General features: G+C 39.2%; 2 protein-coding genes and 1 long non-coding RNA gene across 4 annotated transcripts in view; 2 read left to right on the top strand and 1 right to left on the bottom strand.

The window, feature by feature from the left end:
* Positions 1–5,044, top strand: part of LOC106518500 (urocortin-3) — a 6,307-nt gene extending 1,263 nt beyond the window's left edge. The window contains exon 2 of the mRNA XM_014009817.1: positions 4,762–5,044. The gene's annotated coding sequence lies outside the window, so the exon portion shown is untranslated. The remainder of the gene's footprint in view (positions 1–4,761) is intronic.
* Positions 5,045–5,194: 150 nt separating this feature from the next.
* cidec (cell death inducing DFFA like effector c) lies at positions 5,195–11,482 on the top strand. 2 transcript variants are annotated; one of them, XM_014009816.1, is made up of 6 exons: positions 5,195–5,279; positions 7,653–7,721; positions 7,809–7,962; positions 9,904–10,053; positions 10,307–10,497; positions 11,047–11,480. In XM_014009816.1, the coding sequence occupies exons 2-6, from the start codon at positions 7,657–7,659 to the stop codon at positions 11,225–11,227; spliced, it is 741 nt and encodes a 246-aa protein (XP_013865270.1). In that variant the 5' UTR covers positions 5,195–5,279; positions 7,653–7,656; the 3' UTR covers positions 11,228–11,480. The 2 variants fall into 2 exon arrangements, with proteins under 2 accessions (XP_013865270.1, XP_013865269.1); XM_014009815.1 differs by lacking the exon at positions 5,195–5,279 and adding an exon at positions 7,361–7,485 and having other exon boundaries at positions 11,047–11,482.
* LOC106518501 (uncharacterized) lies at positions 8,529–9,495 on the bottom strand. Its single transcript, XR_001310325.1, has 2 exons — positions 8,826–9,495; positions 8,529–8,651 (listed from the first exon to the last, which is right to left on the bottom strand). It is a non-coding gene; the product is annotated as an uncharacterized LOC106518501 (long non-coding RNA).
* Positions 11,483–12,340: the final 858 nt, after the last annotated feature.

Raw genomic sequence — 12,340 nt, 5'->3', positions numbered from 1 at the left:
TTTAAATATATTATTAAACATTTAAATTTAACATTTAGTAAAAATTTGCTAAATGTAAGAACGGTGAGCTAAATAATAAAACGTTAGCGACATATTTTAACACTTTATTTTACTCTTGGTGTCCCATTTATGACATTTAAAATGAAAACATCTAGACTGTCTGATGTAAAACTGCCACAATAATGTCAAATGAAGCTGGTCTTTAGTTCGAAAGGTTGTTCACCTCACGGTCAGAAGCTGCGCTTTAATGTTGTCTCTTGTGTTCGCATGTGTTCTTAAATTTAAAGGACAAAAAAAATGTTGTTTAATTAAATCCAATGTGATAATCATGATTCCTTCTCAAGTTTAATTCATTTCTGCTCYGATAACAACCACGCTTGGTCTAATTGCAAGCATGAGCAACCCATAAAACACCGCCGAATGAGCCTGAGCCAAATGAGCCTGCGTCAGCCACATCTGATAGGAGATGCAGGACAAAGACACAAGCAGGATATTGACCTCTGGGACGAGAGCAGACCCTTTCTATAGACTTTTGTTCACTAATACTTGATAAATTCAGCAAATGAGTCGCAGCTATTTTAGGTGTGATAAATGATCTGCTTTGGATTGGRTAAATGACTCATCTGTGCTCCTACGCCGAGCAGAAAATGTGAAGCAACAGAGAGAAACAAACTGCTCATCTGATTCAGGCTTGTGCTGTTTTTACTCTGGTCATGGAATTGAATTATTTCATGTATCACTTCAGACTGCTGCAGCTTTAATTATGGAAACGCATTATGTAGATATGCATCATATGCAACAGTTAACAGGAGCTCACAGACAACAGATGACGGCAGCATGAGAGTTTTTCATCAGTGAGGCTGCTTAAAACAAACGTACATTGTGAAAGGATTCGGCCCCCCTCGAACTTTTCAACCTTTTGCCACATTTCAAGCTTCAAACATAAAGATATAAAATTTAAATGTTTTTGTGAAGAATCAACAACAAGTGGGACACAATCGTGAAGTGGAACAAAATGTATTCGATATTTTAAACTTTTTTACCAAATAGAAAATTGAAAAGTGGGGCGTGCAATATTATTTGGCCCCTTTACTTTCAGTGCAGCAAACTGACTCCAGAAGTTCAATGAGTATCAGGTACATGTTGAAAATGAAACAGCATTTCTATTCCATTTTAATTAAAATATTGTTACATATTCACTTCCATAGTCCAAGATACTGTTGTGAAGAAGTTTAAATCTGGATTTGGATACAAAAAGATTTCCCAAGCCTTAAACATCTCAAGGAGCACTGTGTGAGCGATCATACTGAAATGGAAGGAGTATCAGGCCACTGCAAATCTACCAAGACCCGGCCGTCCCTCTAAACTTTCATCTGGAACAAGGAGAAGAATGATCAGAGATTGAGCTAAGAGGCCCATGATCACTCTGGATGAACTGCAGAGATCTACAGCTGAGGTGGAGAGGAGAGTCTGTCCATAGGACAACAATCAGTCGTACACTGCACAAATCTGGCCTTTATGGAAGAGTGGCAAGAAGAAAGCCATTTCTCAAAGATATCCATAAAAMGTCTTGTTTAAAGTTTGTCACAAGCCACCTGGGAGACACACCAAACATGTGGAAGAAGGTGCTCTGGTCACATGAAACYAAAATCAAACKTTTTGGYCACAATGCAAAATGATATGTTTGGTGTAAAAGCAACACAGCTCATCACCCTGAACACACCATCTCCACTGTCAAACATGGTGGTGGCAGCATCATGGTTTGGGTCTGCTTTCTTCAGCAGGGACAGGGAAGATGGTTAAGTAAGTAAGTAAGTAAAGTTTTATTTATATAGTGCCTTTCACAGAAATAAATTCACAAGGTGCTGTACATTCAGGGAAGGCGGGAGGGGGCAGTTAAGACCGGTCAGGCAGCAAAACACATTTGCGCTATCATAACAACAAAAACAACAGAAAATCTAAAAACCACACAAGGGAAGAAGAGGAAAAAAGGCAAAAACATCATATCAACACTGTGACATTCTATGGTTTTTATGAAAAACCTCTGCATAGGGCAGATTTATTAGCCAGAGGAGTAAGTGAGTTTAGGAGGCCCKAAGTATCCAGTCCCCAAAACCAGCACAGCCATTGTTCAGAATATTGACGTAACTGCTCATTTCTGTGTGGCCCTCAGCCTGCTCAGGAAATCAAATTAGACGGGTGAGAGAGGAGGGGTGCAGGTATGAGGCAGAGCCTTATCGACGTAATCCAGGCAGGAAGAATTTAGTCAACAGATCAAGGCCATTGTAGGGGAGACCCAGATTCTGTAATCAGTTGTTTTGGGAACAGATGGGTCAGGTAGACGATAACAAATTTCCATCTGCTTTAATGTCTACTGGTGCATCTCAAGGTGGTGAATCCAATCAGGCAAAAATTCCACCGAGCTGATCTATCAGCTTCTCCAAGATCAATTCCATCTGGCCAGCAAAGTCCAGGGACCACACCCGGCCCGCGGCCCTCAGCAGAACCACCTGCAGACCGAGTCCAGCTCACTCAAGGCAAATGTCCGAGTGCTGATAGAATACGGCCATCCATCAAATTGGTCAGTCAGCCAGGAGATGAACAGCCACCAACACTGTTTTGTAGAACACCAGGAGACCACAAAGCCAATCTGTAGAATCCAGTGATCAGAATCCAGTTATATATATCCAGGACAGAGAAGAACAGAGGTCCCACCTTTGACATGCCCTCCCATGGAAGAACAAAACTTTGTTCCTTAAATTTTATTGAGAGACCAGTTAACCAAATCCATAAAAATAAAAATATCCATAATTTGTAGTTTCGGATGAAAAATGTAGAGAAGGCTCCAAGCAGCAAAGCAGGGAAAGATAAGGAAGGGCAGGAGAGAAGGAAAAAGCATCTTACTCCTCTGAGAGTGGAAACAAAAAGAAAAAAAATACATTCAAGGTTTTCCACAATTTCTTAATATCATTAATAGAGTTATGGGATTTCTGTTTACAATAATCACACTTTTTACTGTGATTTAGTTTTGTGGCCTTATTTCTCAATGAGCAGTAAGTTCTTCTGTCTTCAGAACACCCTGACTTATGAGCAACTGCGTTGGCCTTGTCCCTTTGAAGCATCAAAGATCTCAACTCACTGTCCAGCCATGGTGCACTGTTACTCTTTRTAGACMTTCTTCTGAGAGGAGCGTACTTATCAACCAAATTCATWAATTTCTCCATAAATGTGTTTAAAGCAACACTCACATTCTGTTCTTCACAGAACCTCTGACTATTGAATATTATTAATGTCAGATATAAATAAGTCTGGGTTAAATCTTTTAAATGACCTGTGGAGAACAATCCTAACTACTGATTTGAGCAATTTTGTGTCTCTTGAAAAAGCAATCAGATTGTGATCACTGAACCCCACAGCTTTTGAAACTGTTTGTACACAAAGCTCTGGAATATTATTAAATATCAGGTCAATACAAGTTGAGGTATTTTTGCCATTTGTGCCAAAGGAATTTGTAGTAGGCTGCTTGACAATCTGGGTAAAATTACAAACACTAGCCATAGAAGACAGTGTTTTRCGTAAGGGACAGTGTTTTGAAAACCAGTCTACGTTAAAATCCACTAAAAGAAAAATGACTTTGTTTTCCTCAGAAACTCTGTCTAGTAAAAAAAAAAAGGTCAAAATGAGAGAAAAATCAGCAGATAAAAACTAAAATCAGCTACATAGAAGCTAAAGAAGGCTGAAATTAGCAAAAAGAAGTAAAAACGCAGAACAAGAACAAAAGGTAAAAAGTACAGTAAATATTTAAAACATTTCATTTTAAAGACTTAAAGGATGTTGAAAACAGATCCATTCATTTTCATTAATGAAAAACGATAAAGTTAAACATCTCCAAAATYATAAATTACTGAAATACCATAAATCATAGCCGAAACATCATGAAGGGGCTAAATGTTTTTATATTTAAATTGTAGAAAAAGCWCAAAAACTGGTGGAAAATGAAGAATAAATATCCCAATAGAGTGAATGTTTGATAAGAAATATACAATCTTGTGGGCAAAGAGAAAAAGAGCAGGAGATCTTTGTGCTCTGAATCAGATAAGCTGCTGTACCACACTGTCACCAGCAGAGGCCAGTATTACACAGAAACCGCTTCCTTTCCTTTTGGAAAAGAATGCAAAATAAATGTGGCGATTTTAAGAATAAACTCTAAATACAAAGATAAATATTAAATGTTTTATAAAAGACTTTTTGTTTTCCTTTTTAACTGCAATTTTCCTAGGTATCCAAAACATCCCACAGCATTTAAATTTGAACAGAGTCAAACAGTAAATTAATCATTTTTGACATCAGTAGGCCTATGTTGTTTTTTTTTTCAGAAAAAAAAAACAAAACAAAACATTTTTATGATATAAATATATGTAGGAATAAAAAGAGTTTATTTGCTAAACGTTTAACAAGTTTCAACCACTTAAAATTTGATCACACTAAATGGTTCCTAAATTTCAGGTTGGGAACCCGGCACGACTTTTTATTTTAGGAAAAAATAAATGAATCTGACCCTTGTTTTTAGGAGCTTTGGGGTCCCTATTAATATATAGATCATATAATGTGACTTGTCATCAGACTTTTAATGTGTGTGTGTGTGTGTGTGTGTGTGTCGTTCCCTGAGGGCAACACCATGCCAGAGGGTTAATAAAAACCGAAACATCATTACGTCACTGTAATACACTTTGTTTGTCTTATTTCTGAAGTGTTACTTTCCTTGCCTCAACTTATTGGTTCACCTGGTCATGTTTCAAGATTCTTACACGCGCCCGCCTACGTGCACGCGAGTCGAGATGGAGGAAAAAAGAAAAAAAAACATTCAAAATGGCGCCATGTTGTCCCTAATTAACTCCAGCCAGGTGTTGGTAATTATCGCCTAAATTAGTTCAGCTCGTTTTCTTTCACCGTTGAAACAGACGGATAGAAGTGGTGATGAGGGGCGTTTAAGACACCTTAAAACAATCTGTCAAATAACTCAGAGTTTATTGTGTCTTAATCACGAATCAGATTCTCGTTGGAAAAAAGCACAACAATAATATCAATTACAAAAAAATTATATCCAGCTCACACACCTTGCCTCCGAGCAGCACGTTGTGTCCAGGTGTATTTCCTGTTGACCGGGTCGTTAAAGTGGATCCTACAGGCTCCGCCCACTCCGTCAAGGTACACCGGTGTGTAAATGGTGCAGACCCAGACTCGTTGAGCAGAAACTTCACAAGGAGCACGCAGGAGAAGTAAGTCAGCGTCCTTTCAAACATCTTTTTGAACACGATGGTTTATTTTTTTGGTGCCAGCCGTGGGAGCACGAGGCGCTCTTCACGGTGCAGAAAGTTTACTGAGCTGCAGAGAAACTAACGCGAGTTCAGCAAATAAAGTCCTGGTTGGAGTCAATAAAGCAAAGTGCAGCTTCATCATCAGATGTGTTCAAAACTTGTTCCTTCAAAGCTTTAGTGCCATCTGGCGGTCAGAGTGGAGACTAAACAAATTGGAACAGCTGTTAGTTTGTTGAAATTTCTGTAATAGGTGTGTGGAAAGAGAAAAATGCCGTTATGACTTTTTTGAAGGTTGAATCAAAGTAATTTAGACAAGTAAGACAATATATTTTATTTTAAACACTGGGCTTTGTTTTCACAGGCTGAACTTCTAAAAATCCTCTTGTTTTGTGTCTTGATGCTGATTAAATCTCTCATCCATGGCTTATTCTTATCCAGTGTTCCAGACAGTAAAACTGTGGAAGACTCAAAGGCCACTGAGGAATGAGTGCAGCTCTCTGCACCTAAACAGAGGGATAATAATTTAAGTTTACACTTATTAAAGCGATCTTTAATAGCAACCGAGTTGAGCAGAACTTACCATGAGCTATAACTGAAGTGTTTCTTTTTATGTACGCATGACGTCTTATCTTTAAAGCTGTCCTAAGAACAATGTAATGTTTGATGTAATCAGGCTCCTGCCAAAGTCCAAACACACGGTTGGGAACACACACCCTCAGACGACGAATGACGTGTTAACATTAACACCGCAAAATCAATCTGTAAAATTTGCCAAACCACTTAAAATACTTAAAGATGAAATTGTAAGAATTTTGCTGTTTTTTTTTAATAAGCCACATGAATTGGACAGGTTTCTCACATGTAGTCCCATAAAGATTTGAAAATGTTCCAAAAATCACTGGACAGAACATGTTTCATGTGTTAATTTAATGCTTCCACATGTGGAAACATTTTTGTAAGGGACACTTGTTTTATTTTCATAAAATGCRTGCAAATAATAATAATAAATACTTTTCATATGACATTTTGCAAAAATATCCTTTTTAATATAGTACAAAGTATATACATATTTGTAATTTTAGCTGAAGGCACCTTTATCAATAACTCAGTTTGTGTGAATATTTGTCGTATCTGTACTTTGGTTTTGTTAAACTCAGCTGAGGAGCTGTCGGGTGATCCTGACCTTCGTGTGGATTAAATTGTTAGATGATGTGATTACACAGACGCACCTGATGCTGACGCACATGTGATGTCATGCCCTGGACGTCACCCATGACCACATGTGGGGATTAAGAGATGCTCATCTTTATGGTCTTAAACTTTAATTTATTTTACTTGATCACTGAATAAATGGTCATTATCTCTCAAATCAAAGTCTTAAAGAAAACAAACATGTAAAAATCAAAGCTTTATTAATTAACTTTTTAATATCGATATACTTTAATTTTAAGCTCTTTTAAGACATAAGTTTGATTGGGACACATACAGCACTAAAACTCTGAACTTGATCTCCACACTGTACATAAAATCAGTTTTTTTCTTGTAATTTCATTTTCAGAAATTGTATTCCTAATATTCCAGGCTAAGTGTTTTTAAAAGGAGTGTATCACCTGTTTTCTTTTATACCTTAGTTTTAACTAAGCTCATTTTTGCATGGTTCACATGATATTATGCTAACAGGACAAACACACACTGACAGTGGCAAATTAATGTGCCCTGTCTCATACAGCAGCAGATAACATGGTCTGACTTATTAGAAATCTTGGATTTGTTTCGTTTGATTTTATCATTCAAAATTCAAAACTTCAGTTTAAAAAAAAAATTCTGAATAATTAAAACACCACATTGCGATAAAATATTCCTCATTCAAAATGACTCTGATGTAAAACAGATCTCTTTATACTAAACGTTTGTTTTAGCTGTTAGAGTGGAAGAACCTTTTTAAGTCCAGTTTATACCAGTGTGACGCTGATTCAAGGTCAGCTGGGAGTGTCTGAGGACAGTTTCCCAACAAAGCTTGAAACCAGCGCAGCAGTCATCAGCACAAAGTTCACTGACCAAGTGGTGCAACAGGAGCAGAGTGTGTTAACGCAGCGCTGAGGAAAACAACCTTCACACTGATTTCTTTCTAAACTTCGAGGAGGCGGACGGCCACAATTTCTTCATTGTAAGATTTAATTTGTATTTTTGTCTGGACTTTATTGGAACTTTAATAAATGAGAAGAAAATGGATAGATGGACCTTTCAGATTCATCACAATCTCCCCTTTAATATAAGTTTATTTTACGTTCCTTTTGAATTTAGGTCTGTTAAAGAAACGTTGCTTTATTACAGATAAATGAGTTCTCAGATGGATTATGCAATGAAGTCTCTCGGCCTCCTGACTCCATCCAGCCTGTCCAAGTAAGAACCTTTCCTCTACCAGCTCTAGTCTCTTTCTTTTTTTTAAAGTGAGATTTATACTTAATTTATATATTCTCTCCTTTTCAGGGCTGTAACATCGAGTGTGTCAGCCAGCGCCTCCATGACCCAACAGCTCCTGTCGGGTCGAGCCCTTCGACCAAAACCCTTCAGGGTCACGAACGCAGACCGGGGTGTGAAGAAAGGCATCATGGCAGAGACTCTCGAGGACCTGATGAACAAGGTGAGAGAACTGTACAGCTAAAGAAACCATGGAGCCATGAAGATGATGAAATTTAACACATCACCTATTGTTAGTGTCTGTCGGCTCTGTTCTTTTATCACGTTGTACTCTGGCTCTCACTGTTTCACACACTTCGTGTTTGTTTTATCTGCGTATTTTTGCTCTCTTAGTTTTTCACGTTATCTCATTAAAATCTTAACCCTTATTTGAGCCAAAGTCCAACAAGATTGGTGGAATTGCAGATTATCTGAAACATTTAGGGAGGTGAGGAACTTGTGGAAGTTTCCTCCATTTTGTAGCATTAAAAGTTTAAAGTAGAAAAAAACTAGAAATGTACAAAGTGTTGAAGGAATGAAGTAACCAGGACTTGTTTGTGACCTTCTGTTCACGTTTCAAGCCCATAACAAAAGTGAGATGTTATCACTCTGATTAAATTAAGAGACTTATCCTGCAAAATCCACCTCTTCAGCCATTAAATGCTTTTTCTTGTGGACTTGGAGTCTCTAGGAGTTCAGAAAAGTTGCGTTTAGTCTGTCCCGGTGCTGTGTAGATATCTTTTTATTCTGTTTGGGTCATATTTTTTCAGCTTTATTAAGTTTTCCCTTTTTTCTATCAGGGATGGGCATCATTAAGATTTATTGATGCTCTAATGGATCCAGTATTTTAACGGTCCTCTTATCGATGCTCTTCTATGAAAATAAACCCAAAAACGAGTATTTTAGAACACACAGTATAGACTTTGAAAAGTCATTTAGCCACATATTTGATGTTTTTCAAAGCGACCTCAGTCTGAACGTTCACGTCTCATTTCATCTGACCTTCACATCAGAGGTGGAAGCCGATCCTTCCATAAAGACACTAACCTCGAGTCATGCTCTTTAAATCTGGCAGCTCCACACGTCTTAAGAAGTTCAGTTGCTTCTTTGCTTTTCTTTTAACTTTCCATGTCCTGATGACTGAGAATCCACAGAACCATGCGATAGTAACGTCTGTTGGTAGCGAACTGTATCGATACTCGATCGAAGCGTGTCAGAGAATTGTTTAATCGGATCTGATTGCACAACAACCTCTGAATCGACATAGGCTACTTCTGAAAACACGTTGCTGACTGTTGACGCCACATTTTATCTGTGCATGCAGACTTTGGATCTTTTTAGCTTGCTGTTGTCACTCCACCATCGCTGGAATCCTGTGTTTTTAGCAGCCCCTCCCCCCCGTGCTGAGTCTGACAGCATAGGAGAAGCAGAGGGAGAGGAAAACTGCTAATTGTTTTTGAGTAAATCTAAACAAAGCAACGTGGCTTTGTCAATGCTAGTCATGCCACTACTGCAGTACATTTTTTGATACTGTTGAGGTTAAAAAGTAATGGATTTCAATATCCAACCAATTTTTTTTCTGAACTATTACTTCACAGTTTTTGTGACAGAATTGCCAAATAAAGTCTGGACTTAGTAACTATACAGTAATTTCATTGTCTTCTTCCTCCTCTGGGTCAGGCTCTGGCTCCAACATGTAAAACTAGATGGACAAGTCTTTTCTTTAATTTGTAAATAAAACATTTATGCGCTTCTATGTAGTCGTAAACCCCTTTATCAAACTAGAATAAATGGGTCTGGAAGCTGGAGGAGGGCAGGGTTTGAAGAGACAGCCTCAAAACGAGTAGTTCTGAGACGCACCTCAGCAAAGCGGCAGGGCTTTTGGAGTTACAATAAGGAGGAATTCAGATCAAAGTATGGCAGTTCCACTTTATACAGACCCCAACTGAATGATTTAAATGTGAAAAAGAGATTTAAAAGCAGGAAATGACTCCTTTAATATTGAAACATGTTTTTGGAGACAAACTTGTGCTTTGTGATTCATGGGAGTTTCCTCTCCTCCCACTGCAGTTCACATAAATAATGTGCATATACATGATTTTTTTTCTTTGGTCTTTATTTTCAGGTCAGCTTCTCGTTGACTTTAGAGTGCGTCAGCGCTCTGGTTCTGGATGAAGACGGCACCGGTGTGGACACGGAGGAGTTCTTCCAAACGCTGCCAGAGAACACGGTTCTCATGGTCCTGGAGAAGGGTCAGAAATGGACCCCTCATCCTGTAAGTCTCTGAGCAGGAACTGTCACTAGATGGYGACATTTGTCTAGCTCATCAGTCTCCCTTTAGTTTGGCTTGTTGATTGAAAATACAAAAATCAATGACTTATGCAGCTTATAAATGTGGGCTGAACACCAAAAGTTTGTTTTGTCATAATTCTTGTAGACATGAAAAGATGTTCATTTAATCAGACCCAGCAGTGTCCATATGTAAATGGTATTTACGTTAATTTAAGTACCTCCACTCCTCCTTACAGAACAGCCCCTCCAGATATCAACACATCGAACGCCTTCGGCAGCACCGCACAGATGTGGCCAAGCTGACCCTGGACCTCTACAAGAACAACCCCAAAGATTTTATCGGCTGCTTGAACGTGAAAGCGACCCTGTACGGTGCTTACACTGTGTCCTATGATCTGCGCTGTTATGCAGCCAAAAAGATTTTAAAGTGAGTAAAAACTGTAAAAGCTTTTTGTAACTACTTGCCTGTAGGGGGAAGATACCTAATTTTAGACTAAAGTTATGTTTTGACTCTAATTTGCAAAGCATTTAATTTTTCTGACGCAGTTCCAGTTCTTCAGTGTTTTGTTTTTCTCCCTGTATGTCWGCAGGGTATTTAGTAGCACTTTCCAGTATTGTTGGCAGCCCCTCTGAATGCAGAACAGGAAGTTGTAATTTGATGAGTGCTTGTTTTTATCGTGCGCTCCGAGAAGAACAAAGGGTAAATTGTGCAGAGATTAATTTCATCAGGTGTTACGTCATCGCTGCTGGTTTTCAGCTTTGACACAGACCCTCAGAGGATTATAGTTTGTGGACTTATCAAAACGTGATGCTTATCACTGTTTCAATGGATTTCAGAGGCTGTCAATAGAAGTTTGTTGCTTCTGAAACATGTTTTTGTTCTGAACTGGGCTGTGTGTATGCCATGTTGCATATTTGTGTCCAACCGTGTCTCTGCATATGGGAATTGACWGTTTGTCCCACTCTGTGCTTGCAGGGAGGCTCTCCGGTGGACCGTCTTCTCCATGCAGGCCACAGGCCACATCCTGCTGGGCTCCTCCTGGTACATCGAGCAGCTGCTGGAGGAAGAGGAGGCAGCTGAGAAGAGGCTGGCGCTGCCGCAGGAGAGCCGGATGAGGCAGCTGCAGAGCCTGCTGCTGGGGAAGAGCTCCCACTGATGATGGGCGGGCTGCAGTGAAGGGGACATGGCTATTCTCTCCTAGATTTAGGTCACGGTGTAGATGAGATGGAGTGTTGTCATTTTCCAAGTTTAATTTAATATTGTATTGTGTATTACAACAGTTGTTTGTTTGTCAGTGTTTTTTTGCTCTGTTACATTTATTACATCAATTTTCTCTGAATGCACTTTTACTCCTGTGTAACTTGTTCCTACAGAAAATCTAATAAAGAAAATGAACTTGTTTTAATTTTCATACTCAAACTGTCTGCACTATATTACCACACGAGTTTGGTTTTAAACAGGAAGTCCATTAATCGGGCCGTCTTGTGCGTTTCCAGATCATAGCCGGTGTAATTGGCAACAGGTTCAGCGGTCTCTCCCACGCCTCTCTAATTGTCCCCCCGGTCTGTGCCGTCCTGTCAGCTGCAGCCTGCCTCAGAAAACGGAAGGAAAGGGGCCGGCAGCTGCAGGGGGCGAGGGGACAGAAGCAGGCCATTACACCCAGAGAGGCGACGGTYACAGCTGGCAGCAGAAGCATCACTTTTACCATCCAGACGGGAACACATGAAGCAGGACGGGGTTTAGCCAAATTGGCTGTCGTCTGTGTCCTAAAGAAGATAAATGTCAGTGTCACACATTCAGTGGGGGTGAGGGTGGTTCACTTTCTTTCTCAAGGTTTTCTTTTGCTCCTGATATAATTATTTTTGAAATGACAAAGTGCATATGCAGGTTTGGGGTTTACAGTAAACGCCACAAAGGCTGTGTTGAAGGAAAAGAAAGCTGAAGCATTTTCTGACTGAGTGCATGTCACCTGCTGCTTTAGGAATATGAGAAGGGATGGATTTGTAACATTTTAGTCAAATCATGGGAAAGATTTCTGTGCACTCAGGATGTTTCAGCTCTTGTTTTTTTTTTTGCTGGAGATGATGCTCAGCTACCACTACATCAAACTGTAGCTCTATAATCTATAAAACTACAGAGTTGTAGCCAGTTTTGTGCTGTTGTCTGCAGAGTTGGAAAGTAAGTTCAAAATAGTTTACTATACTTAAGTATAATTTTTGGGTATCTGTACTTGAGTAATTATTTTTCAGCCTACTTTTTACTTCTACTT

The sequence above is a fragment of the Austrofundulus limnaeus genome, unplaced genomic scaffold (genome assembly GCF_001266775.1).
Source record: "Austrofundulus limnaeus strain Quisiro unplaced genomic scaffold, Austrofundulus_limnaeus-1.0 Scaffold62, whole genome shotgun sequence".
Classification (NCBI taxonomy): Eukaryota; Metazoa; Chordata; class Actinopteri; order Cyprinodontiformes; family Rivulidae; genus Austrofundulus; species Austrofundulus limnaeus.
This window is presented reverse-complemented; position numbering and strand designations above follow the sequence as displayed.

What these genes read in the sequence shown, in the direction of transcription:
- cidec (XM_014009815.1), top strand. Translation starts at nt 7,657, where the DNA reads ATGAGTTCTCAGATGGATTATGCAATGAAGTCTCTCGGCCTCCTGACT. An exon ending in ACTCCATCCAGCCTGTCCAA is followed by an intron (nt 7,722 to 7,808) that starts GTAAGAACCTTT and finishes TCTCCTTTTCAG; the next exon opens with GGCTGTAACATCGAGTGTGT. An exon ending in TCGAGGACCTGATGAACAAG is followed by an intron (nt 7,963 to 9,903) that starts GTGAGAGAACTG and finishes CTTTATTTTCAG; the next exon opens with GTCAGCTTCTCGTTGACTTT.